The 27,186-nt window shown below is 46.6% G+C and overlaps 2 protein-coding genes across 2 annotated transcripts in view; one reads left to right on the forward strand and one right to left on the reverse strand.

Annotated features, from left to right (window-relative positions):
- Positions 1 to 11,162, forward strand: part of LOC135388097 (suppressor of lurcher protein 1-like) — a 120,024-nt gene extending 108,862 nt beyond the window's left edge. The window contains exons 11-16 of the mRNA XM_064617418.1: positions 3,685 to 3,881; positions 6,169 to 6,207; positions 6,314 to 6,482; positions 7,819 to 8,018; positions 8,098 to 8,145; positions 8,902 to 11,162. Coding sequence (XP_064473488.1) covers positions 3,685 to 3,881; positions 6,169 to 6,207; positions 6,314 to 6,482; positions 7,819 to 8,018; positions 8,098 to 8,145; positions 8,902 to 8,972 — 724 coding nt within the window. The 3' untranslated portion in view covers positions 8,973 to 11,162. The remainder of the gene's footprint in view (positions 1 to 3,684; positions 3,882 to 6,168; positions 6,208 to 6,313; positions 6,483 to 7,818; positions 8,019 to 8,097; positions 8,146 to 8,901) is intronic.
- Positions 11,163 to 22,132: 10,970 nt separating this feature from the next.
- On the reverse strand, positions 22,133 to 27,086 carry LOC135388098 (uncharacterized). The gene is made up of 3 exons (XM_064617419.1): positions 26,925 to 27,086; positions 25,579 to 25,953; positions 22,133 to 23,661 (listed from the first exon to the last, which is right to left on the reverse strand). Exons 1-3 carry the CDS (start codon positions 26,962 to 26,964, stop codon positions 23,450 to 23,452), a joined length of 627 nt encoding a protein of 208 aa, XP_064473489.1. The 5' UTR covers positions 26,965 to 27,086; the 3' UTR covers positions 22,133 to 23,449.
- Between the last annotated feature and the right edge of the window lie 100 nt (positions 27,087 to 27,186).

The following is a 27,186-nucleotide window of genomic DNA, read 5'->3' on the forward strand; positions in this document are numbered from 1 at the left end:
GAGCCACAGAGAACATAACAGTTTATTTATCGTCCCACGTTCGTCTTCATCATCTTCATCAGCTTCATCATCTTGCTCGTGCTCAGTTCACTACACTAACCATTAGTATTCACAGTGCTACGCGGACAGAGTCACAGCACCTAGCGGCACAGTACCCTTACATCCACACTAATGAGCTGCTACCACCTTTTTCCGTCCTATTTTTGGAGATGGCGTTCCTCAGCACTGCAGAACGCGTTCTCCCGAATCATTGTTTCCAAACCTTGCGTCCATTCCCTCATTGTTCCATGCAGCGCAAGAAGCGTGGAGAATGAGCACTGCGTCGTTAATTATAACCATTTCTTTTTCTTTTTTTCATTGCTCCTGCGTTTTCTTATAGAAGGCTTTTCTACGGCCAGTCTTCTCTGCTTCCCTCCACTTGCTTCTATTCGATCGAGGCTTAGCTAGAACGCGCACCATTGTGTCCGTTGTCGTGGGCATGCCTCGGGAATCCCATTTTATTGTCGCTTTAATGCAGTGTAATAAAAGCGAGTTCAGGATCCTGCCCATTTATCACTTTCGGAGAAGGAGAGAAATCTCGTTTCGCCGCCTCACTGTCTTTCTTTTAATAGCTATTGGTTTTTATACCGCATTTTATTTTGCGTTGTTCCCAGCTCGTGTTTTTCCGGCTTGTCGCTCGTATATACCGGAAGCAACACGCGAGGGAAAACAACGTAGCAGACATAAAGCGTAGCCTGGGACAAGCCACGCGCAAGTCGAGAAAAGGGAATAAAGGGACGGGCATAATCGATAAACGGTAAGCTAATATCGCTTAGTGTAGTACGTAGGGAAAACGGGTTCATGGGAAAATTTCTTGATTTTCTTGATCACGAGCCATCCGAGCGAAAGGAATCCGGCTTGTGTTACCCCCTTGTTGACGTTTCGTTGCCTTGATGTCAAGTATAAGGGGGAGCCTTATGGAGTGCTCGTTGTATATTGAAAACCGTTCTACTGGCAAAAGATGGGTTGATGGCTTTCCGTGGATGAAACTTTTTCTTCCCGGTTTCGAGGGGTGTTTTATCGGTGTCGATCAACGCGGTTCGATCACGACGCTATTGACATTTGTGCGGATGCAGCGAAATGTCAGTTTTTCCTCGGTGCATCTGGCGATTTTGGAATGATGCTGATTATAAAATGATTCATTTTGGTGGGGTGCTTGACAGGAACCCGTGTAAATACCTATTCCTCTTGGGCTGTCTTTCTACGGCAGTGCCTATATATCGGCACGCGTGTAACAGGGTAATTCTTTGCTGACATTCAATACTAGACCTTTATGAAATGATGATTGTTATTCGGATTTCCTGGTACCGGTTCCCCAACAACTTTATTGTGTGATTGCGAATGTGGAGTTTCATCGCCAGCGGCGATACTCTACCCCATTGCTGGTGGTGATGGGGGGAATGAAATAATGAGCCCCTTCACAATAGGGATCGAAAGTCCCTATGGTGTCCAAAAAGGTTAAAAGAGCTTTGAGGGCAGAGCGTTGGTCGGCTGGATTGGGCCAGGGAGCAAGCAATTCTGAGAGAGAGAGAGAGAGGGGGGGGGGGGGGGCGAGAGTCCAGCTGATTAAGAAACCCGGAGAGTATCACATGACCGACCAGAACACAACAAACAGGCGATAACGATAGTATATATGTGTTTCAGATGTCGGAAAGATGCAGGTGTCCTCGGGTGTCTGTGCCGTACCGAAGAAAAAGAGTATAAAACGAAAAGAAAAAAAAACGCGGCACAGGTGATTGGTGATGATGATGATGATTGAATTTTAATGGCGCGAAAGCGACAAAGGCCATAAGCGCCAAGACTGTGGTAATGAATGAAACAACAGGTGATTGGAAAGGGTGTAGTACTAAAGCGTCTGCGCATGTGGCCGACAAATATGTAACCGACCAAAGCAACGGTTCGTGCAATCGACATCAACGTCAAACATATCCTCATCTTGACAAGGTGTCGCACCCTTTACCCCAAACCGCATTTCCCTAAAAGATACGATCAGTCCACCTGGAGCCAAGACCTATTGCGTAACTATACATATCGCCCACAATATCTTCATCCCCACGTTTCCTTCGGTCCATATAAATTGCCATTCTTGCCAAGCCACTTGCTTCTCACTGTCGGCAAGTCTGGCTCGTCACGAACCCAAGGGGAAGCGAAAGGAAGAACAGTTCATCATGGCCGATACTCTGGTGGCCAACAAGGCAAAAGGGGGCTCTGACGGCGGAGCCGATTAGGATTCTCATATTATTCGTCCCATCGGGAACCTTTCTCGAGTGTTTCGCCGTCGGTGATGCCCATTTTTCTTTCCCCATATTCCGCACGGAGGAGGTAATCAGTCTTGAGACAGAGAGGAGTGCAATCGCCGTCCATGTGCTGCTTCGGCTTGACAGCTCCTGCAGCCATTTAGGGGAAAGAAACGTTTCTCGTTGAGCTTAGGGGCCCCTGTTTCGTCTCGTTTCGTTTTTACCCTGAAGTGCATCAGTACAGGGACGAACGGAATGGTGAGATGAGGTTGATTAAGTCTCTTCCTGGAGGCTATATTGTACATTCATAGTGGTTTAGAAGCAGCGGACGGGCAGTTTATCTGTGGGGCGTACAGTTTAACAGTCTGTGTGACAGCTTGTAAACCCAGAGCAACAAGTTAGACACGAGAGAAAGCGCTCTTACTATTTTCGATTTGCCAGCAAAATTGTGGTAAAATGAGTAGGGGCGACGTCTAGTGGTGAATAACCCCCAATTCGTGAAACAACAGTTATCTGTGTACCCGAGAACGATTTGCTGCTCCTGATAACCTGCGTAGCCGAACCTTTTTCCTTTCTTTTTTTTTTTAATACCTAGTGTTATGCGCATGCAATGTAGTTTTTGCCTTCGTACTTGACGAGCTATGCTAAGGTTCTCCGTAGCTTTCAGTCTTCATTTTCTAAAAAGGCTATGAGAGCGACTGGAACGAAAGTTGTGATGAATAAGGGTAATGAGGATTGAGGCTGCTGAATAGATAAAATTTTCAAATATTGTACGTTTTGTGCTTTACTGCGCCTTTAAAGCGGGTCTCTGCTCCTTTTGGATTCGTGCCTAAGGAGAAATCGTGAGAAAAGGGACGTATTTCGGGATGAAAGCGTCTGATAGGCTTCATTCTGCATGGATGTTTATGAGTTTCATTTCAGCAGATGAAAAGAAAGTTATCGTACAAATATTTTCTTGTAGCTGCTAGATTGGATTGTGTGATTGGAGTGCGCAGTAAATTGGAAACACGTGCCCACTGATTTTTTTTCTTTTGTTCTTTGCATGGCTTGCTTTCCTCGTAGCACGCACCTTCCCTCATACAGGGCCACTATAACTGTTAACTGAACCCAACAAGCACGCTTTGCAAACAAGGCTCTCCTTTTCTTAAAATGTGTCGCGGCGTTTGGCTCAGGTCAATTTCCTGAAAGCACTGTACTTGAGTCTCAGATGAACAGTGGGACTGGCAAAATAGTCCATAGAAATGACTCAACGTAATGGATTAGGTAGGTGTTGTCTCCGCCGAAGCCTCCGTTCTTCTTGAGAACAAACACTCAGTGTCGTATATCACTAACAAGAATATCGCTAAGATGATTTCACACGTAATGGTGTAACTTATAGTATATCGTGATGTAACCCTTGCGTTTACAGCTGTGAAGGTGTGGATGCCATGACGGTGTTCATCTCCATCAACGGACAGCGTGACCGAGTGGACAACTTTTGTGGCAGCGATCTCCCCAACCAGGTGATGTCTTCGGGCCGCAACCTGACCCTCGAGTTCCGCAGTCATGCCAGCCCCGTCAACATGTCCGTGCGCGGATTCAGGGCAATCTACCAGTTTGTTACCAGTGAGTGTTGTCTCTTTATTTTTTCTCTTCTGTCGTCAAAATGAGATCGCGCTCAGTAACAGACTCTTGTTGAATCTATGAAGGGCACATTTTGAGCCCCGTGGTACGGATGTTCCTATTGGATGTTCCAATAGACCTCTACCCGAGAAACGTCGTCATGACGTTGGTAGACAGACTGAAACCGAAACAAATCCGAAGGGGAGGGTTGGGTTCCACGAATGGGCACTTGTACCCTGCATCCTATTGAAGGAAAAGTAGGACCGAAGGTCGCGTCCCTTTGAGGACCCATCGTAACCCCCCCGCGACCATGGCTTTCGGGCGCGACATTGTTCTCCCCTAGCTTTGAGCGTAGTTCAACTCTATGACGTCATTTGTTTGCAAACAGGGAGAGGTCTATTGCTCGCCGTATCATTCTAAGTCGCGACCGTGGAGCGCCGGAACCGGAACTACAGCAGTCCTACAAGCGGAACCTGGCTGCGCTTCGGCATATTTTCTCCGGCGAAGGAACTCTGATGCGATTGACAAACTACACATTCCGTGATGTTCTTTGGTTGAAAATCATGGCATTCTGCACTAGCGGCTTTTGGATAGCAATGTGTACCAGTGTTCAACGTAAAACAGCAGGGAACGCAGTCCGTTCAGAGTTCCTCCCATCATAGAACCCCGCCAGTGTTCCTCCACCGGAGAACAGTGGTACACACTGCAATCCGAAAACTGCTACTGGAGAACGTGCTAAGTGTATACAACGCAATTAGTGCCGAAATATTCTCCAATGAGCACAGGGGTGGCAGCCAATGCATTGCTCCGTAGACGAAAGCGTGCTGGGCGAACGCAATGCACCCTGGACAGGTCCTGGTCGGACGTCACAGCGAACGTCAATGTACACGTGACCTTAAAGATGGCGGCGCTCGTGATAGGCGGCCAAACCGTTTGTAAACAATGCGACTGTTATTTCTGCGCAACGTTTTGGATGTCTTTCGATCACGGTAATTATTTTTATCCGATAATCTCGCAGTAAAACGCGCAGTTTTGCGCATAAGGCCTCGTACTCTTGACGACTTCCAAAGATGTGATGACGACCGCGCTTTAAGACTCACTGAGCGGATGCAATGTACTTAAACTAAGGAGAAATGGGCTACCATGTTGCAAAAGAAGCACCGCCATAGCTCGCTGGCAAAATACGTTCATCTCTTTACTTTTCCCCCTTTCTTTCCTTCTTTTTCTTTTTTTCTGCCAATAAATTCCCCCCCCCCCTCTTTGCGTTATGGCGACGGAAATATGTCGGTAAGCGGCAAAACGACATGTAAACAAAGTCACATGACCTCAAAATGACGTTTTGTATGACGTGCGACGAGGACAAGATGGCAGTTTTGCCAAGAGCACCCGCTTGAGGGTAGTTACAACAATGGCGGGTTTGTGCCAGCCCTGTGCCAATCAGGCACGTGCGCATGACGTCAAGCGCAGTCTTTGAGACACGTGACTCGGGAAAACACGGGGATCCGTCACAGGCGTCATGAGGTCCGAATGAGGCAACAGCATGTGTTTTTACAATAACCCCTCGAAATCCGCCTTTTCAGAAAGAGTTGGCGGCACAGCGCGTCTAACTGGCGAAGCAAAATGGTTGTCAATCATAGCGTGAACTAAAGCCATGGGCGTGCTGTCTCCGTTGGTCATAAAGGGTTCATTGGACATAACGTGCAGTCCACGGAGCGTCCGGGATGCAACATGGTACCAAGGGGGTACTCATCTGTCATCTCATTACAGGATGTAACAAGGTGTTCTGTGCCCGAGCCGTAAGCAAATGCAGGACTTTTTATTCTGCTGTGGGTTCATTTGTTTGCACGGAAACCGAAACAAGCCAGACTTCTCTCTCTTGCTGTACTTTGCTTTGCAACTGCTGAACGAACATGCTACTACCATCTTTATGGAAAAGTCTTCCGCTCCATATAGGTTCATGAAATGTTGCCTCTGACCGCAAAAATGTGCAACCCGATACCATGTGGATACGTAATGGCAGATGACGAATGACAACCAAATTGTTTGGCCAAAGTCCCGATAGGATGCGCCACCGTCTTGAGCAAGCTCCGTCAACCTTTTTGTGAAATGGCGGATTGCACGCATAGCGCAACAACTAATGGCACGTCCACCTACTGTGACTATGCTTTCCCGGGTCACGTGACCAAACGTGACGTCCCTGCACAAGCCTCATTGAGAGGGAGATCAAAATGTAGAGATAGAAAATACAAAATGACTAAAATCAACACTTCTTTTGTTTCCATTTCCACAGACTTTGGCATTATGACAGGAAAACAAGACAACTCTCTAGGTAAGTTATACGGCACCTCTGGGAATGGACTGCGTCTGCACCCTAGCTGTCACGGTCATCTAACGATCTAGTGTTCTAATTCTATGCGTTGTTTGACTATTCCTAGCTTGCGGGTTCATCTTCAACAGTACCGAAGCCTCAAACGGAACCTTCACGTCGCCCAATTGGCCAGGCATCTATCCGAGAGACACCGAGTGCCACTATTTTTTCCACGGAAACCCCGGAGAGAAAGTGTTCATCGAATTCGCTTACTTCGACATCGAGGGCTTGCCACCGTACGCATCTATCTTTATTCCATAATGTTGTCGGCTGTAATTTGACGAGACCCGTGACTTTTAGATGGACCAAGAGGTCGATCACACTGTAAAAGAATCTCAAGGTCCCTTAATCCGGAAAGTGTTGGCAAAAGACATCCCAAACAACTTTACGTAAGAATAGTTATGTGGAAGGCCTCCGGGTTACCCGTAGAATATCTTTCCGACACGCTTCCGTAGCCGTGCATTCACAAATCCGACATCCCCACGGAATGTTCTAGTGTAAGAAAAAGTAGAGAGCCGTTCACGAGGCAGAAGTTCCTGTGCGTGTTATGTTGAGAATCCGCATGGCGGTGGAATATCGGGATATTGCCGTATATACTGCGCACATAGCAGACGACAGGGCAGATGGAGTCGTCTGCTATGTCTGCTATGCTAAACCACCATCTGTCCTGTCGTCTGCTACGAAGTACCGTGTTCCTGAGTCGCAGGATATTCCCCATGGTGTGTCCCACCCACGACCTGCTAGATTATAACGACCATGTCATAATCGACAACCCCTATGGGGACTCCGTCCGCACGATCCGCCAGGAGTGTCGGCATGCGGAGATCTACATGACGTTTGGACAATGGAAATTGGAATTTTAAACGCGCAGAAGCGGACGTACGACTACCGTAGCAGAAGACAGCAACGACTCCTACGAAAGCGCGTAGAATGATGATAATGAGCTCTAGAAAGAAGCATCTTCCGTAGGACATCCACCGCTTGTACAAAAATACTAAGGTAAGCTGAAGCACAAGTATTGTAGAGATTGCGGAAGCAGTAACCGGGCCGATGAGTAGCGCCACCGCTGGCCTCCAAATGCGGCGCTGGGAAGGGGTGCCTATGACGTGGTCGCTGTAATGTAGTATGTTGTGGTTCCATCGTGAGGACCTTCTACCCGTTGCGTCCGTTAAAGATAGACTGTGCTGTAGTTCGAGCCAGCTTGTGATGTGTTTCTCGTATATCGACCCCTAAACTCAGTACATTACTACACTCAGCACGTTTCTTCTCTAAGTATATTACTCGACAGTCGAATAGCAACCAACAAAAATATTTATAGCTGCACCAGGACTTCAACCTGAATGTGTCACAAGTTTCTTAAATGGATCGATAATTCCCTGAATGATCCAAGTTCAAGCCGGTATCCAAATGACCTTTCCCGTACATCGCATCTTTGCAAACAGGCAGCCAGCTATGGACACGGTGGGCATGATGGTGGCCACAATGCGACATATTTGGGGGTGGGCTTCGTATAAACACGAGGTCTTCCTGTACGTTTTTTTTTTTCAGCTATACCTTCTCCTCTCTTCACAGATGCATAGCGGACACTGCGAGTGACTATTTGGAGTTCTCTAACTTCCACACTGTAGACCGCAAGATTCCCCGTCATTGCGGCATGCAGAAGCCGGCAGCCATTGAATCCGAAGGAGATTTCTTTAGGGTTACTTTCAAGACCAACGACCGATTTGACGGCACGGGCTTCTCAGCACAGTACCAGTTCAGGAGCAGCGTCGGTCAGTGTCCACTTTCACTTGTGCGGCCGTTATTGTGCTTGTGACACGCAACAACGGTTGATATATTTTTTTTTTTCAGACATATTCACCATTAAAAGGTATAGGGGATCTTCTCCACTTCTGGGAGGTAAGCATTATGTCCTTGCTCCTGAACATAATGCACACCATAGCCTTTCGGATGAAGTTATCTACCAGCTTAATATGTCAGACACCAGCTCCCGTGGCATAGTGGTTAGAGTGATCGCTTTCCACGCCGAGACTGGGAGGTGACACGGGTTCGAATCCTGTCACCGGCTGTGCTGTCTGAGGTTTTCCCCGGGTTTTCCGAAGACGTTCTAGACGAATGTCCGCACAGTTCCCCTTGAAGTCGGCCCAGGACGCATACTAACCCCCCCCCCTGTCCCCCACTCTTTCCTGCTGTCCTCTCTTCATCTGTCCACGTCTATACGCCGCTCATAGCCACAGTTGCTTCGCGGGGCTAACACGGAATTAAAAAAAAAATAATATGTCAGACACCATGCATTGCCATATATTGAAAGAAGAAAAACAAACTGAGCTGAATCCAAGATGGCCGCAATCAAGGTTGCCGTCATGTTGGTGCCATAGCTAACAGGTTCCCCTTCCCCCACAGCTGCATCTAAAATTGGATTGCACCGTCTGCAAAACCATTTTCATTTTATATCGGTGTTTCCTTACTTTTGAGACACCATAACAGCATTACACGAAATCGTAAGACGAAATCAAATGGACTATTTTTTTTCTCTTGTTCTGCGAAGAACAGGATGGTTGCACTGCTCCAGAACTGGTGCTTTTTCTTTTCTCCTTCCTGCTGTCACAGCATTTGTTACTCATCTCCTTTCATGTTTTTTTCTCCTTCTTCCAGTGTCGCACTCATCAATCTTCCTCTCTCTCTTCCTTGTCTTTCTGACGGCGGGCCTGAGAAACGTTCGATAGCGCTCGTGAGCCTAGCCCTTCGCAGTCCAAGGACCATAAGAAGACACCGTGTTTTCAGTGACAGTGCTTGTGACATCCTTACAGGACAGCTCGTTAAAATACCTCTTTTGTTGGTGCGAAACGCGCGTTGAAGAAGCAGACGAAGTCGAAATTCGTGCTGTGCATTGCAGACGACAAAAAGAGATAGAATAGTCTGCTTTCATTTCTGTGTGCGTGTTCGATCGTCTGCACAGTGAAATCTGCGCAAGAAAATAGGACAAGACATGTCACGTTGATGTACAAACATTTAGGTTAAAGTGACATTCCTTAGGGAAGCGGAGTGTCCCATTACGTGGATTAAGCACCTGCGACGTGGATTCGACAGTGGCGCCGCCAATACGTGACGGCACGACGCACTTCGCGTAGCAGATGCGTCGTCTGCTACGTTTGTCTGCATGTGTTTCCTTGTGCGCTGACCGAACACTTTAGGGAAACAATGGGAAACGGCACCATTAAAAGGATTTGCAGGACATTCTTTGGACATTCTCGTCGCCATGGGCAATATTTTGGGCCTCTGAAAAGTGTGAACTAAAGTGAACTAAACAATGTTGTGCAGCGCGGATTAACGAAGCTCATCTCAACAGTGGCACCACTAACGACAATTTGGAAGTTGTACTGAGCACAAAGGCAAGGCTAGTGGTGTACATAGGACGTATATCTGTGCGATCCATGTTTCTGTTGTTTGATCCCTTCCGAGGGCTATCGTTACGACTAATTTTTTCTTTATGCTGTCTGTTACAGTAGCTACTTAGCTGAAACGACGTATTACGATGTTTAATGTTTTTTGTAAATTTACCCCAGAACTTCATTAGTACGTGGCAGTTACCAAGGTGGAAACATAGGTGCTATAGTGTTCTGAACTAAATAGCTGTGAAACTTCTGCAACATGTTTCTTCAAGAGGAAAAACTTAGTAGCGTAATTGTTACAGAAATGTTCGGGGGTAATTTCGAGTATTTCTTGTGGCCCAGCATGTTTAATTTCAAAATTTTGAAAGTACGTGCGACTTCCAGTTTTATAATACAAAATGGCCAATCTGTGGTATGCTTGAGAGGTTTCAAGATTAGCATTATTTACAGCGTCCTCTGTATATGGCCACATTAATGATAATAACGCACTGAACTTCAACGAGAACATTTTTTTTAAAACAAAATTTAGCCCTTTGCTAAATTGTTCAATAAACATTAGTGGAGAGGAGGAGCGCATACCTGACATCCTTTCGATTAAGCAAATAACAAATACCGTGTATTCCACGTTCACAATCCGTTAAAGGTGGTGTCAGCGAGGGATCCGTAATTATAAAGTATTGTGATGTCCACTTCGAGATGCCTTCAAAGAAAAAAACCTCAAAAAAACAAGCAAAATTCGTTCGTTTCTTTTTGTTTTTTCCATGAAACATCGAATTCGAAACCAGCTGCCAGCTTCCAGCTCCCCTGCTTCGCCACTTCCTGTGCCGTAATTGGCATTGCCGGCGAGATTCCCAAATCGCACAGCTGGCGGCGTCGCCAGGCTGGTTGCGGTCCGGTACCACCGAAAGTGTGAACGCTGATATTTCTAGTGACTGTTCGGCAGCAGATTGCAGAGTCGGGAGACCGCATTTTTGTTACGGACAGCCTGCCTTCATAGCCGACTCCAGTGACATCAGTCCGCCCACTGTTGCCCTGAATTCAGCCGGGAGCGCTCAGCCAGCTGCAAAATCCGATTAAATTAATTTTCTAATGTCTCCGACTGTTTCAGAACGAAATATTCCGCTTACGTATATTTCAGGCACCCACTATTCCGGTCGTGACACCACCTTTAAAACATGTTAGAAACAAAAACAAAAACCTCACAAAAAAAATTTATCCAATTACACGCGCGCTGCACTACGGTCCTACACTATTCTTTAAAACTCTATACCTTTACACAAAGGACAGCTTTAAAAAAACTGTTATAATATGACATCGTGTAGAAAACTAAGACAAGTTGTTGACGTTTTTGGACGATATGACTGCCAATAAGAAACGTACTTCTTTTTTCTTTCTAAACCATTACCACCAAGTGCCATTTCGAACAGAACCTGCTCACCGCCAGTGATGGTATCATCACCCTCAGAGATAAACATCAAAGCACATTTACTATGTATCGGTCGAAATAAATGCTATCTTATCTGTCTCGGTCTCTATGAGTTCTATAGTTGTCCCAGCAAGAATGCAAGGTTTCTCCCACTCCTACCCATTACCCTTTCCCTATCCATGAATTTACACGAACATCACCACCACGGAATATTCTGTAGTCGTGCTCAACTTAAGGGGGAAAATAAATCTAGTCCGTTCAGTTCTCAAAATATTACTGCGCTGCAGGTAAAATGGCTGGACACAGAGATGTCACGCTCCCTGCTCCGCCAGACAACGTAATCAATCATACTTACTGTACTTTCGCAGACTGGCCACTTGACACTACGCTGCGGCAGAAAGTCCGCTTCAAATGTGCCTGCGCATGGTGGCGCTGCAGCCGGGGCCAACCCAGAGCCGTATATTAAAAGGGAGTCTGGCCATTAATGGGTCATGCCTATACCTGAAGCTCCACCCACTTTTTCAGCTTTCTGACCAATGAAGTCTTGAAATATGGGGCGCTATCAATCAACCTATCGTCACTATTTGTCCCCCTATCCAACATGGGCAGCGCCATTTTGGGTGACAAGTGGATTGGATGGGATTGAAATGGATACTTCTCGCAACCCGCAGAATTAGTGGATTTTTGGTGCAAATTTGATGAGCGCCACCTAGGGAGCGTAAGGCACGTCGGGAGTTGTCGTCTGCTTCCGTCGTTGGACCGCTGCCGGCAGAACCACCTGCTGAGACACATTCTGTCGTCGGAATGACTTTTAAACAAATCTACATGAACAATTGGAATATAAAAGGCAAGAATGTTTATATCCATGAAATCCAGCAATTAAATATAAGATTGTACAGCACAGTGCCGTTTTTGTTATGATTTCGTTGTGATCGCCGCGATCGCCGTGTTCACTAGGCCTAACATCGGCGACAAAACGTATTATTTTCGATTAGATATCGACGGATGAGCGTAAGTTGAAACTGATTTCCGAGAAACGTATATGACAATGTGCATTTGCAGTGTAAAATCAGAGTAGTCTGTGAAAAAAATTTGTCACGAAATCCCCGCTTCACTATGTTTGCTTTCGACGCCATTTTGGGTGGCAGTATGGTGTCATGGCGACCCCCTTGGTAAAAAGCAAACCAATCAGAGGAGCGAGACTGTGATTGACAGGTCGAGCCTCTTTTGTGACTCCTCCCAATGGCCAGACTCCCTTTTAATATACGGCTCTGGGCCAACCCAGTGCCGTGTATGCCAAAGGGAGTCTGGCCATTTGGAGGAGCCTAAAAAAGAGGTTCGAGCTGTAAATCAAACTTAGGCGCATTTCATTGGTTACCGTTTTCCATGGGAGCTGCCATGACAGCAAATTTTCTCCAAGATGGAGGATGGTGCTTGGAACGGCGAAGCGGAGATTTTGTGACAAAAAATTTTCACGGACTACTTTAATTTCATACTGTGAGTATATATCCTCATGTACGCATCTGCAAACTCAGCTTCAACTTTCGCTCCGCCATCATTATTTACGTGAAAATGGGATGTTTCGTCGCTAACGTTAGGCCTAGTTAAGATCGTGATACCAGGAAAATAGCAAGTACGACGACTTTTACACGTAGGATTTTACATTATATAATTGCATTTTATTTATACATACGTCTTTGCTGCTTTTTTTATGCAATGTACTTACATTACGTGATATAAAACTTCATACCGGCTGTAGTCTGCTACGAAGCAGCGGTTGTACCGCCATCCTGGCCAATCACTTCTGCCAGCAACCATTTCTGCATTTCTGAGCCTTCCCAACATGCCTCTCTCCGTGCAGATGGCGTTGATAAAAGTGGGCGCAAAATCCGTCGTTTTGTTCTATCACCATTGATATCCGTTTCAATCCAAATCCATCAATTTTCTCCAAAATGGTAGCGCCCAGTAAATAAGGGTAAGGTATAAGTACTGGATGGATGTAACAATAGACAACTGTATTTCGACCTGTGATTGGCTAGATACTTCAAAAAGTGGGTGGAGCCTCAGGTATAGGCAGGTCCCATTAATGGCCAGACTCCCTTTGGCATACACGGCACTGGGCCAACCACCTTCTCGAATGACGTCGTCCCACGATTTTTTTGTAAAGGGGAGAAGTGCGCATTTATATGAGAATATAGAGTTATGAGAATGAAATATAGAGTTATGCAATTTGTCACCAAACTCATAATCGTCACCTCAACTGAATATTCGTCTGCTACGTACACGACGCCGCGCCCCTTGGGACGTCCCCTCTACGTCACGATCCAGACCACTCACTCACTTACAGGCTCTCCGAAGGAGTTGAGTGGTTTCTATAGTGTTTTCAGACCAAAGGGTCTCTGTCTCAAAGATTCTCTCCAGCGCTATTGATCAGCTTCCTGAAGTTCGTTCTTGCCCGAGAGCCCGCGTTATTTGTTGCACGCTCCGCTAGAACCAGAACCGAAAATATGGGGGGAGTCTGGTTGCCCTCTTTTACCGAATAAGACAAAACAAAGCGACCACAATTGTTCCTGTTAGCAAATCCAGCAATCCTTCCGTTGTTGAATTATTGCGCATAAAGCACACTTCCACTTTACTCGGCAAGGTTCCCTTTATCCCTTTATCATCTGTACGCTCGCATCCAGTCTCATAATGCGGGCTGTCTGCCCCCCATGATTGCTGGTTCGTGAAACCCTGCTCTTTATTAGCGGCCGAAATTACCCCGTGTGTGTCTGGTGGTGGTGGCCGGTGGTATGATGTTCTAAGGAAGAGGAGTGGGGACTGCCTGCTCAGACACGTTTCTAATTTCTAATTTATTTTAATTTCTGACCCCCTATACCCTTTCTCTTTTACTCCCCCTTCTCTCCTTCCCCTTTCACAAAGGAGTGAAACTTGCCGTGTGTCTAAGAAAGGACACCTGAGCCAGACAACATGGCCTCGAGCTGAGAAGAGAGCGAACTCTGCGATGGTATATACGGCTTCCTAGTTTTCCATAAGGAAGCTGTACATGTCGTCCTACGGTAGTTTCCTTTCACGTGTCACGGAGTTTGTCGAAAACTATCCGAGCCAATGATACGCAACAGCGGTTGGGCGTTGACTCAAACTAGTCACGTAGGGAAGCGAACAACAACAACAAAACACTTTATTTCGATTATCTTGGGGGAGAGTTTCATCACGACCGGCGATACTTCACCCCATTATTCGCAGTGATCTTGTGACGAGCGTCAAAGTGGGGACCGAACTTTTACAGTGTTCAGGAAGGTGAACATTATACTTGCTTATAGGCCATCGAGGTCGGTGAGCTGGACTTGAACCATGGACCAAGCGTTTTCATCATGGTGAGTTGGCGAGAGTCCAGATGATTAAGAGACATTGTAGCTGCCGTGAACTGTACTGCGGGGAATGGAGTGGGATGTGTTCCAGATTTTTCAAGTCAACACAGTGACGGCAGCTCGGAGGGCCCCCTTATGCGACAACGCAACCCAGGATTCATAACGCCACTGAGGGGACCGGAGGAAGGCAGCTCGAAAGTAGGGATAGTGATTCAGTATCTGTTAAAGCGTGAGAATTTGCATATAAAAATAAATCAAATAAAAACCGCAGGAATCTAACCCGAACCTTTTTATATACCCGGTCGAGCTCACCTTTTTAATAGGATCACTGCTTTTCTTTCTTCTTTTTTTCTTCGCGATATGTTTTGCGATCCTCTGCTGACATGCGGGCGAACGTTATTGGCCAATTTTTTTCGTTAAAATCGTCTGACCAGAACATATATCAGCTGCACGACAAAAACGTTAGTATAGTGCTAATGGAAGAACATATTGCATAACGTGGAGGTCTCATTGAAACAGCCGAGGGAACACAGGACGGTTTCCTATAACGAAGTTACTGTAACTGTAATATCCTTACCGCGATTTGTTTCTCATTACCTTATGCAAGCGCGCTTTACCGCACGACTTGCCTGTCGTGCGGGACGATGCCGTACAGGGTGTGCCGACGGCGCTCGAGAAATACAAAACAGACTGAAAAGGAAAAAGAGAAGAAGAAAGAAAGAAAGATGAGACAGCGTTTTGACAAATGATTTGGCAGCCATCTGTTGTGCTCTTTTTGTTACGCCGGGGTCCATCTTGACAGCGCACTGTTCAGATTAATGCCAATCCATGCTGTCTGGATCAATGCCGCTTTACAAAAAGCAGATTACGTAACGCTAGAGCAGTTCATACTGAATGCGGTCCGGGCGACAATATGCGACAAGAATGCGATAAGGCAAAAATGGCCTTTAACTCATATTACTTTTATGTAACACTAACACGTTGTCAGTGGAACTGTTCCATCGGTAATGCGAGCACGTTATCACATCCATAACTTAAAAACCCGAGACTAGGGGACAAAAAAAAAAAAAAAAACGACAAACACAAACAAGGTCTCAAAAAGAGAGACTTTGTGTTTGTTGTTTTTTTGTCCCCTAGTCTCGGGTTTTTAAGTTATGGGTCTATACCACCAGCTCGCTTGCTACCTCTCTATCCTCACGTTATCACACTTCAGCTCCTGTAGTGTAGGCTTTGTCACGGTTGAGGCAGTCATGAGACCTGCCAGAAGCTTTCCGCCAGCCCTGCGCGCTCTGGAATTTTAACGTGAAGTTCAACAGAATAATTGAGCGTTTGAGGAGGACTTATCTTTGTCACTAAAGTATCACTGGATACAAGCAACGCCGCGTCCGAGCGTTGTACCTGAGGTACACAGAGCAACCATTTGTTTGAGCACCCGCTAAGGCGGTGCATTTGTGGACGCATCGCAAAATAGTGTCATCTGCTGATGTTGCTGTAGTACGCCTGGTCTGCGCCCCACCAGGTGTCGCTGTGGGCACGCTGGCAGCAGAGCCGTTTATGGGGTGAGTTTGGCCATTCTGTGATCTTTTGCCGCCCGCTAATGGAGAGCCGTCGTGACGTCAGAGCCGCCATCGCTCCGCCCACTTAACCGGGATGAAAGGCGAGCCGCGGCGGCAGTGGGGTGGTTTCAAATATAAAGACTCTAGATAACATACGTGACGCGCCGTCAATGGGATTCTCCTATCCCTGAGCGTGACCACCAGGGCGCAGCCATCCGTTGGTCATGGACAGTGTTAGTGGACGAAATTCTGCCCCCTACTTACAGCGGAGCTGCTCCGTCTGTTGCCCACCCTGTGCAGTCACGTGGGATAACAAACTGGAGAGACGGGCCGATTGAGGGAACGACGTCCAGCGTAGGCAGCGAGGCAAGCCGTGTAACTGCGTCGAGTATGTACGAAGCTTTTGAATACGTGCAGAATTGAGTAATGCTGTCAGATTCACAAGATAAACGTCATATAAAACTCGAATCATATTTTATCTGTGAGATTTCCTGCGACGCCACCAACTCTTTGCTTTCCACCGACACGGATGAAGATGTTTACCGCCTATGACGTGTTGAAGTGGCATGCTTCGAAAGCGAAATCAATAAATCCTTACCCATCGTATCGATTGTACGCATGTATTTCCGAAGACAACAGTAATCCAAAGATGAACACACACAGTAAACCGTCATCTTCATGATGCACTGCGAACCAACAAGAACCGGAAATGGCGAAAACGAAACCACCCGCCGTTCCATGCTCTGGTCTGTCGAGTTTCGTGATAATAACGTGACGAATGAACGACAGCACACAAGCAAGTGATGTAGTGGAAAAATATTCACTGCTTATTTGTTGAACAAATACATATGAGATACGCACATAGTACGCCGAATTTGGATAGCAAGTGATGAATTCAGGATAAACGAGCACGTCAAGTTTAGCGGAATGAAGCAGCCAACGGAAGGCAACGCCTTCCATGACCAACGGATGGCAGCTCCCTTGTGGTCATGCTTCCTTGAGCGAGTTCGACCCCCTGGTTTCAATGCTGTGCCTCTGCTCCAAAATGGAGGAATGGGAGATTCCAAGGTGATAGCTCCAATCCATAATGGCGCCACTAGCCTTTGCGCCGCCCATCGAGTGACGTCAAATGGCGCGCTTTGAGACAGGCTCCTCCCAATCGTCAAACTCTCCTAATAAACGGCTCTGGCTGGCAGTAGGGTGCCGGCATGTGCGTTCTTCTCCTCCGCCGTCGTCGTTGACAGTGTGAGGGCTTCCTATTGACGGGCTCGCGCCGCTCGGGAGAGCCGCCATTTTAAGTCATATCTTTCCGTCTTTCGTCCGTTTGGCTCCGAAAGAAAGACCGTTTCGCGCGCGTTGTTGGTGAGCGCGTGAAGCATGCAGTTGTGCGAGACTTTTTGGCCCAGAGAACTGGCTCTGAATGTAGCTCCAATAAAATGTCAGTGCATTGTTTTGGCTAACGTTCGTGCGCTAATATCGGATCACAGAGGAGTAGCAAGCTGGCTTGACTAGGCTAACCTCTCCTTACGCAAATAAAGAAAGAAAACACATACAGGCCAGTTGTGGCAGTCCTTGTTGTCCGTGTTGCCCCTGTTGGAAGATCTCCGTCTCCATGAGGAAAACACGTATTTCCCCTGGTGAGCTTTATTATCGTTTTCACTTATACTTACCGCTCATAACCGCTTCAGTCGAAACCCGTATACATTGGCCAACTTGTGTTGCCGGCTGTCTGTATTTCGCGCAAACGATGAAGGAATCTACCGTGACGAATCAATTTCCTTCAACTCGATCCACAGCCTTCAGTCGCTCAGAAAGTAAATATTAATAGTGCCTATGGTACCTCTAAGAGCCCTTTCACAACGCCTCAGAACAGAGTGGTTCCGACCATTACTAATACCAAACTGAGCTCTAACCAGGGAAGAGTGCAACGGCGATCTCAGGGTGGGCTTACGCAGGCAGCATGATGTAGCACACGTCAGAGCGCGTTTGGGAAAATGACATATCGTTCGCTACATAATTCATTAGAGTGCGGCACCCGTCTCTGCGCTTGCCATCAGGGGAAAACCTAGTACGGTTTAAGGGCACTGTTAGGTATCCATTCATCATCTTCTAGAGTAGATTTAAGCAAAGCAAACCTTGATGTCGTTTAAAATTTCTTCTCGTTGCATAATGGATGGATTTCACCGGAACTTTAGCTAATTAACTCTATAGAGTTAATTAGCTAAAGTTCCGGTGCGCACAGGCTGCACCGCCAGAGGAGTTGTATAGCGTCTATCGCCGTGTCTGTCGCATTCCCATTGGAACTGGCTGAGACCCACGGGAAGAACTCGGTATGTCAAGCATAAAAGGATTAGGCAAGCGAGCCAGCGTTGGGTGGGTTAGGACTAGGGTACAAACAAACAAACGTACAACAGAGCGGGCACAGGACAGAGTTGCCCTGTCTTATACGTTTTCTTTTTTTCTCTCTCTCTTTCTCTTGTCGTTTTCGTTTCTCTTGTCTACAAACCGAACTCAGGGTCACAGGGACGTTCGCCTAGCGTTCAGCGCGGCGACACTGGCGCCGGCTTTCTTCCCTGGTGGCGGGCGGAGGAAAACTTTTCCAGAGTATTCGACAAGCGTAGAAGACGATGTTGACGATTTCACACGTCATCGTGTGAATTCTATCGTGGGTTCGACCTACCTCAGTGAGTGTGTACAATGCTTAATGAAACAACTGCAGGAAACTGCGAAATAACTTCAATAAATGCTGGAAATAACTTATCCTTGTCACCACAGGTGGCACTGGTGTCAGTGAGCGAGGGCGTCCCATGGACATCACGTTGACATTGAACAAGAAAGCACTGAATATGTTGTGTGTGTGTGTGTTTTGCTACGGGTTTGCAAGACGTTTTAGACATACGTGTCCGCAGACTGAAGTTGACCCTGGACGCTTCCTCCTGAGCACATACTGCACATTAGAAGAAAAAAAAACAAAGAGAGCACATTTAGAAAAAATATATAAACGAGAAGGGAAGGTAACAAGTGGTGTTAGCAGATATCACTTCTAGGGAGCCAGTACAGTGACTGTCACAGGAAGAAGGAAGGCAACAAGCACAAGGTCATGAAGGGAAGTGACGTCATAGACGCTAGGGACTTCCTGGACAATAAAAGAGAAAAATAGGAAACGCCAGGCGAGGTGTTCCAGTTCTCAACCGATGTAGCACACTCTAGATGGTCGACACTATTCGCCTCTCCACCTCATGCACTGCTCCCCACATAGCGGACCCCAGCAGAAGCACTCAATGAATAACAGAAACAGCAGACGACAGGTATATTTCGCGCTGACTCGAAGCTGTCGCAACCTGCGTTCGCGTGCGATGGAGTTTACTGGCTTGCAGAACTCAAACAGCAATAGCACTGCTCAATTCTCCAGTGCAAAGCTACTGCGGGGAAGAATATTCAACGTCGAAGAAGGGGAAGATGCAAAAATATACTATCACAGGAGCTGCGTGAACGAAAACAACTAAGACAGCAGGGAAGTTTGGAAGCGTGTCTAGTCGTAGAAGGTATGAAGCAGTGCGATTTATTCATCGGCAATCATTCTTTTCTCCACCATCTTGAGGACGACGCGAGCGCCTCTATACAGGGTGTCCCAGAAAACATGTCATTGAATTATAATAAAACAACTACACCACCTAGAGTCATGCGGTCAATGGCATTTGTTCTTACTTGGTTTTTGCCACCTCCTCATGTGAATGTCGTGTAACGTAAGTTTAATTATGTAAATTTTTGCGAGCTTAAGTCGGAAATTTGCCTAGTAAAGGTAACTTTTTTACCCCACCAATGTGAAGAGCGTGTCTAATTTAGTCAAATTAATGATAATTGACAGGGATATTCAGGAGCTATCCCATCGGAAAAAAATAGCCGAACATCATACTCTACGGAGGTCGCACACAATAGCGCACGATGAATTTTTCAGCGCAATCTTTGTCAGTCCGACGAAAGGAACCCAACCCTCCCCGACATCGCAGAAAGAGATAAAACAGGCACGGCTTATCACGTCCGACTTTCGCTGGGATAATGCTTTCCCTCTCCCAATTTTAGGAACTGTTACTTTTTCTACTATCACTCTGTGGGCTGGCTTCGGAACCTCCTTTCGTCGCACTGAGAGCGATTGCGCTCAAAAAGTCATCGCGCGCTATGGTCCGGTGCTCCGAAAAGCATGAGATTCGGCTATTTTTTCCGATGGGATAGCTCGTGAATATCACTGTGCATTATCATGAATTTGAGTGAATTCGGCACGCTCTTCATATTGGTGGGGTAAAAAAGTGACCTTTACTTGGCAAATTTCCGAGTTCAGTTCGCAAATATTTACATAATTAAACTTGGAGTACATGACATTCACATTAGGAGGTGGCAAAAACCTAATAAGAACAAATGCTGTTGACCGCATGATTCTAGGTGGCGTAGTTTTTTTTTATTATAATTCGATGACACGTTTTCTGGGACACCCTGTAGATAGTTGGAGAGGCGAATTTGCTATGCAGGTATAGGTCAGCGTTTCGCGCAGCCCCGTAGTCCTTTCCCCTCGTGCGCGTAGGCCGGTCTCATTGGATCGCTCTCAAGAAAGGTACCACGTAAATACACGCAAGGTGCCCACATACGTGAGGCCGACAACGGCAAGCCCTTTCACCATCACCACCACCGCCACCATGGAAGGTGAATGCACGTCAGGCACACGTTGCTTCATCTTCTTCAGCATACACTCCCAGAAAAATTAAGTGGAGTAGTTACACCTTTTCGGAGGTAATAGTTGTCGCATATGTTGCGCCTAAAAAGTTGCAGAGCTCCACCTGCTACCTTACACTCTGCCACGACAGATAGGGCTACCGCTTCTGATTCGGTGAGCGAGGGGGGGGGGGGGGGGCGTACACCGTTCTGTAGCAATTTGGGTATATGATAATAGCTTTTGCCACCCTGTTACACCCTTTATAAGACGCTATGTTGACCTAGGTGGTAACTATAGAACTTACCATCTTTTCATACCCCTTTTTTCTTAGAGTGTAGTGCTGTGGCCCGGCTGCGAATGCCCCCTTTTTGCTGCTTTTTGAGTGGACAAACGCTGTGTCACGTGCTTTCTCCAACCTTTTCCGCGTTCCGCTAAAACAAGAAACGTTGTTCTTTTCCTGCAGGGGGCGGGTCTTGTTCGACGACCCCTCTAACACGTTGCACTCCCCGACGAACTTACGCACCCTCTACGCATCTCCACCCTTCATCCTCCATTCGTCTTTTCCTTCTTTTTCTTTTTGCTATAGTTGTGACGACCCCCACTTCTGCATGGCCAACAACAGCGAACCGATCCTGCCCTGACCCCCCCCCCTCCCCCCTCCAACCTTTTCTTTCTCTTATGGGTAAAAACGTACTCTCGTAGCGTATTGTACAGAATGGTACCCTTATTAGTCCTGAGTTGTGGAAAGCGCTTGTGTACGCCTTTTTGTGACAATTGACACTACTGCATCTACGTGTGACAAGAAGACGTACAGGTTGGGACAAAAGTTTACGGAACACGCGAGCGGCGTACTTTTTCTTCGGTGCGACACCCTAGCGGCTGCAGGAAGCGGGTGAGTTCACTGTTTCGGAGGGGTGGAAGGGTACGCTGTTAGCGACACACAGCGGTAGCTTCCACTTCCCAAACAACCAGGCGATACCGGAACTACCGCTGCGTCTCTGGCATCGCACGCTTGCACCCCTCCGAAGCAGTGAACTCACCCGCTTCCGCCAGGTGTCGTACCGACGAAAAAATACGCCGCTCGCGTGTTCCGTAAACTTTTGTCCCAACCTGTACGACTCTTGTTTTCAATAAATAAGGGAGATATGACGATGTCATTTGGGATTATAGTTGTGCGGGAACATGTTATGCGGCGAAATTATTATATAGCGCACGGATGCCTTCAAGCGGGTCTCAATAAACACGATGAGCTTAGATAACATCTACACGAGTTCACGTAATACGAGAGCAAAACTATCGAGTAAGTGGCGAGAGTGATACGAAAGCGCCATGTTTTTCGTCTAAGCAAATATCATCACATTACAGCACCTTGTATGTGAGTAACGACTCCGCCATCTTTGACTATAGTACAGAGTCTAGCTTTATGCGTCATAACTCATGGTTGGAGGCCTATTGGAAGTAAATGCCAGATATGACTTACCATTACGGAACCATCAGACTTGATGCGGAATCCAATACGGAAAATGTTTCATTTCACTGTGAAAGTCTGTCAAAGCAGACTAACATGTATACAATCTAAACTACTCGGTAATGATAGATCGCTGTTATCCGCGGCGAGATAAGTTGTTTTCCAACCCGTATTAACGGTACACCCCATGGAAAAGAGACGTGTTCTTCTTCATTTTAAACTACTCTTTCATCCTCTCGATTAGATGCGCAGACAGTTTTCATCACAGACATTATTCGGACGTGGAATTGACGAACTTAACATTCGAAAAGTCTTACGCAATTGCTCTTTCCGGCGCAAATTTGTCAGGTATCACGTTTCCAATTAAGAAGGATGAATGTTTGCGTCATACTTGCCCGCAATGCAGAATCCTACATTTCGCTCTTTCTCCTCTACAAAATGGCAACAAGGGTAGTCGAAACGTGTCTAGGGTTTCGGTAGTAATTATTTTCACCATGCGAATAAACGGCTCACTCCTGTTTAACGCGGTAAAATAGAATATTGCGTATATACAGGGTGTTCAAAATTAAGCTTTCACCAGCACTCTATAAATAGGCGAACAAAAGAAAACTGGTGCTATTTCTCTGTTCCTTGAGTAAGAAACAGGTGCTACATAATTAACAGCACCTGTTTCTTACACAAGTAGCGTAAAGTTATCATCCGGTTTCCTGTCATCGCTGTGTTTGCGTAGCGCTCGTGAAAGCTTAATTTTGAACACCCTGTAGTTTCTCGCAACACGCACTTCGGTAACCTTTCAATTTTTCTGTTGAGCAACGAACGCTTTTACGACGTTCTAAGCTCAGTTTTCGGTACATGGTAACTTTTCAGTGTTTGTACATGGACCTCAGCAAGCGCCACCTATGAGAGAGGAACGCATTGCTGGGAATATGTGCCACGAACGTATGATCAACTATAGAAGTGAGATATGTGCAACGCGACTTCCATTTGGAATACACGATGAAAAAAAAAAAACATATTTTGATTTAATTCCCGATACGGAGTACGTTGGTGTTTCCACAGGTTTATTGTGGAGCACTAGGTGGACCAGCGAAGAAAGGATGGGGGCACTAAAAAAGTATCGATAACGATACGGAGATCGCGTTACGATAAATTTGTGACGGAAATGCTTTTCCGATACCGATTTAAAAAAGTGTCCCGATCCGCACTCCGATACCGGAAAAAAGTATCGATTACTGCAACAGCGTTGCGTATAGAACACTGGTCTGAAATGAAGACGACAGCGTCAGAGCGCGGGAAATGTCTTGGCTTCTAGGGCGGCCTTCAAGGCCCGCATGAGTTGATTCTCTATGACGCCCCGGATAACTTCTCGCATCAAATCCTTCATGTTGCTTTCTAACATGATGTCTTGTTCGCTGAGGGCAGAGAACTCGACTGGTTTGTAAACCCACGGATAGACTGCCTGGACGTTGAAGCTCTTCAACGTTGCTTTACCATCTGCAAGAGACATGCGCGTATTTTATTTATTTGTTTATATATTATGCAGTTTTCAAAGCGTCATCACTCCAGTGCACGGGGGAATACGGACAGACAATTCACGTACGCTGGTCCACGTTCCACCACACAGCCCGGTTTTTAACTCCTTTTAGATTATATGCAGCCCCGACGGCTATGGCAGGAGCGCGGATACAGTGTGTAAGAAATCATTTCAAGGGAGTTCTTCAGCAGAGAAAGGTGAAGTGAAGAGAAGAGGTGGAGTGAACGCAAAAGGTAAAATATTACAATTTCACTACACTTCAGGTTATTCCAGTTTGGCAATCGAAGACTGAGCAGCAGGTGCCGCCGTCAATATTGAGGCTAAGTACTGTTTGGGACACGGCTGTCTAAAATCTCGAGCCCGTGGCAGAGCAGTCCCCTATCGGCGATGTCGCGCACGAAGGAACTACACCAATGCGATCTCACAGAGGTAAGGCCACGCAGCGCCACCTGTAGGGAGAGAGTACCATCGCATACTCGGAGTCGACTGCTAGGGAGAGCGGTTTAGCGCGGCCTCCCCTCGATGAGGGTATTGGTATAGTTCCTTCGTGCGCGACATCGCCGATAGGGGACCACTCGTCGGCCACAGGCTCGAGATTCTAGACAACCGTGTCCCAAACAATACAACAACACATTACACTTGGGGTACGTTGTACTCGTCCTACCCACCCCAGTGTATTGCTACCTGGGAGGCTACGTTCGCTCAATGTAGAGATAACTTGATGCGCAGGGAAAAATAATCCCAACGCGTCTATTGGAGAGCGCTGAGCACCGTGCGCAACGCTGTCCAATAGACGGTTTTCGATTACTCATCTCGACGCATCAAGTATCTCGACAATCAGCGAACACAGCCTCTCCGGCCGCTGCTTTAAATTCGCAATCGTGATCACAATCTATGAAAAGCCATTTCTTCACGTGAAAGGCAAGTGAAGAGGGGAGGGTGCGCTAATACAATCTGAACCCTCCAATTCAGCTATCTTTTCCGCCCGGACTATTTCGCCTGCCCATGTCTGTAATGATAAGGAACGCATAATTGCAGAAGCTGTTCCCTAATATGCCACCCGCTTTGCGGAGCAAAGAAAGCGCATTATTTACGTTGTCCCAATGTTCTTTGAGCTAGCCGTTCATGGAGCGGCTGGTCTGCCTAACGCACTGGGGAGAGGCATTTGATAAACGGCGCTTTCAGTGTATGCGACATCAGGACTTTTGTGGTTTTGTTACAGCCTATAGGGCGTCTTCTCGCTTTCTGAAATATTCCGTTTACACAGCTTGGACAGCTTTCACGGCGCAGAAGAAACAATCTTTGCCTTTGCTCCTTCAACGATTTTCTTCGGGTTGCACAGAGAGAGAATACTACGTGAAATAAATAAATAAATAAATAAAATAAAAAGCACATACGCGTACGGTGACACTAGCATCCCTGCACGACGCACAGTGTTGTGGTTTCATTGGTAGCGAATACTTAGGCGACGAAGGGAAGGATATACGCAATCCACTCAGGTGGTACAGTGAAAAACATGATGAATACATGGACTGGAGCGCCCGGAGGAATTACCTTTAACGACTTCGCATGCAAAGCCTGCACTTCATCAGGTGAAATTCCATATTTTTCTTTTTCTTCCAACTCCAATCAGGTGAAACACAGTTAAAAAGAAGGGATACATCAAGCAGACCCCAGTTCTTACAATCACTCCCCATTTTAGTCCCCTGAAAGTTACTCCCCAGCACCAAGTAGTCCCTAACTTTCCATAAACGTCCGCGCATTAGTCCCTTTCGGGACGCAAAATAACTATAACTGGCAACGCGAAATGACTATGATTACTTCCTCATCCTTGTCGCAGTGCAGGCGTGAAAGGCCCTCCTGAACCTGGAACCTACCTTCTCCTCTAACGACGGTGATATCGATGACGCTGTGAGATACCTTTATCTCAAAGTCGACATTCACTCGGTTCCTCTCGATGCCTTGAAATGTGATTACAGTGCCATCTATTGTTACGAAACAGTCCATCGAATCGGCACCAGTAGGCCGGCATTTAGCGTGGCGGCGAACCTCCCGCGCCATGTTGTCGATTCTGCCGTTCCGCAGAATAATGTCTCTCTCTGGAATCTTCTCGCTCAGAGCATTCACGTGCACCGTCAACTGCTGGATTGCAATCGAGTTCAAGGACATTGATTCCATCTTCTCAGGCAACTTGTACGCGAGGACGTCTTCAATAAATTGGTCTGCTACTGTTTGTTGTTCACTCGCTGTACCTGTGTAGTGTGAAGTGAACGAAGTAGTCTGCGTGTGTCAATGTGTTCCATAAAGGTGTAGGGTGTCCGAATAGTAGCTCTCTCTGTGTTGCGTGGAGACAGCCCGCGCCGTCTGCTATGACATCCGCCATTTTGTCGCGCCAAAGCACAGCTGTGCACTTCACATTTAGGACGCTAAGCCGCACTACGCTAATACACTGCATTTGATGGGCAACTATATAAAAGGTGTGAAGAAGATCGCGAAAACGTATCACAACATCCAGGCATGGTGGCCTTAGCGATAGCCTCAATAACCCGGATAGGGGCCTTCGTTTCTGCAAAGGGTGCTTCCACTCAACACAGAGGGAGCTAGTGTTCAGAGCCCTACGAAGATGCTACTAGAACTTCAGAGCGTGCAGGTAGTGCAGGTACAGCGTGCATGGCACGTAGAGTTCAATAAATAGTTCAGTGCAAACAATTTCATTCTTTTTTTTTCCTTTTTTAATGCGCTTGTTTTCAGGCAAGATTTTATTGGGAACTTCTGTTTGACATATACAAATTCGATACATTCGAAATTTCGCAGTATGTGAATAGAATATACTTGATAGGCATTATATGGACCCATGCCAAGATAAACATGTCACCGCTGGGTGGCATTCTCAGCCGCTTTGGAAGACTCACCCAAATCCGAGGAATGTCGACGTTATCGTGGCAGCACTGTAGCTGTTTTTCTCTGGTATAATTGTGTGGTATGGACATTTATCTACGAAGGTTTATGAGCACATTAGCATGAGCATTACATGCGTTTTACTACGCGGCGCGTGCCTGCACAGCTGCTTATTACGCTTGTTTGGGTGCTTATAATTCAACACGCAGTTAAAGATTCGTATGACGGAGCTTGCACAATTCGCACTCAAACTACACATAACATTCTCTCTGAATTTCTATCAGAATTATAGATACTTATGCAGTCATATAAAAGTTGTACTTACCAGCGAACAGAACTGCAAACACGATAATAGCAGACAGCATCTTGCACAAGGGCACACTCTCTTTTTTTTTCTTTTTCCCTTAAGGACTCAACAATAAATGTGCATGGGAAACAACATCAAGGTTCTACCCGCTATGACTTGGACATAGCACGCGTTGGAAGATATGCTCTTCCATCACATGTCCACATTACCTTTGTTCGGCCTTATCTTTTATCTCGGGGATGACCATGGAATATCATCCCAGTGACAGTAAGCAGTGCTC

The sequence above is a fragment of the Ornithodoros turicata genome, chromosome 3 (genome assembly GCF_037126465.1).
Source record: "Ornithodoros turicata isolate Travis chromosome 3, ASM3712646v1, whole genome shotgun sequence".
NCBI lineage: Eukaryota > Metazoa > Arthropoda > Arachnida > Ixodida > Argasidae > Ornithodoros > Ornithodoros turicata.

Bases quoted from the DNA above. Each gene is read 5' to 3' on its own strand.
- LOC135388098 (XM_064617419.1), bottom strand. From the start codon at position 26,964: ATGCTGTCTGCTATTATCGTGTTTGCAGTTCTGTTCGCTG. The intron at 25,954-26,924 runs GTAAGTACAACT...CACACTACACAG, and splicing joins GTTTGCAGTTCTGTTCGCTG to GTACAGCGAGTGAACAACAA. The intron at 23,662-25,578 runs GTAGGTTCCAGG...TGTCTCTTGCAG, and splicing joins CACCGTCGTTAGAGGAGAAG to ATGGTAAAGCAACGTTGAAG.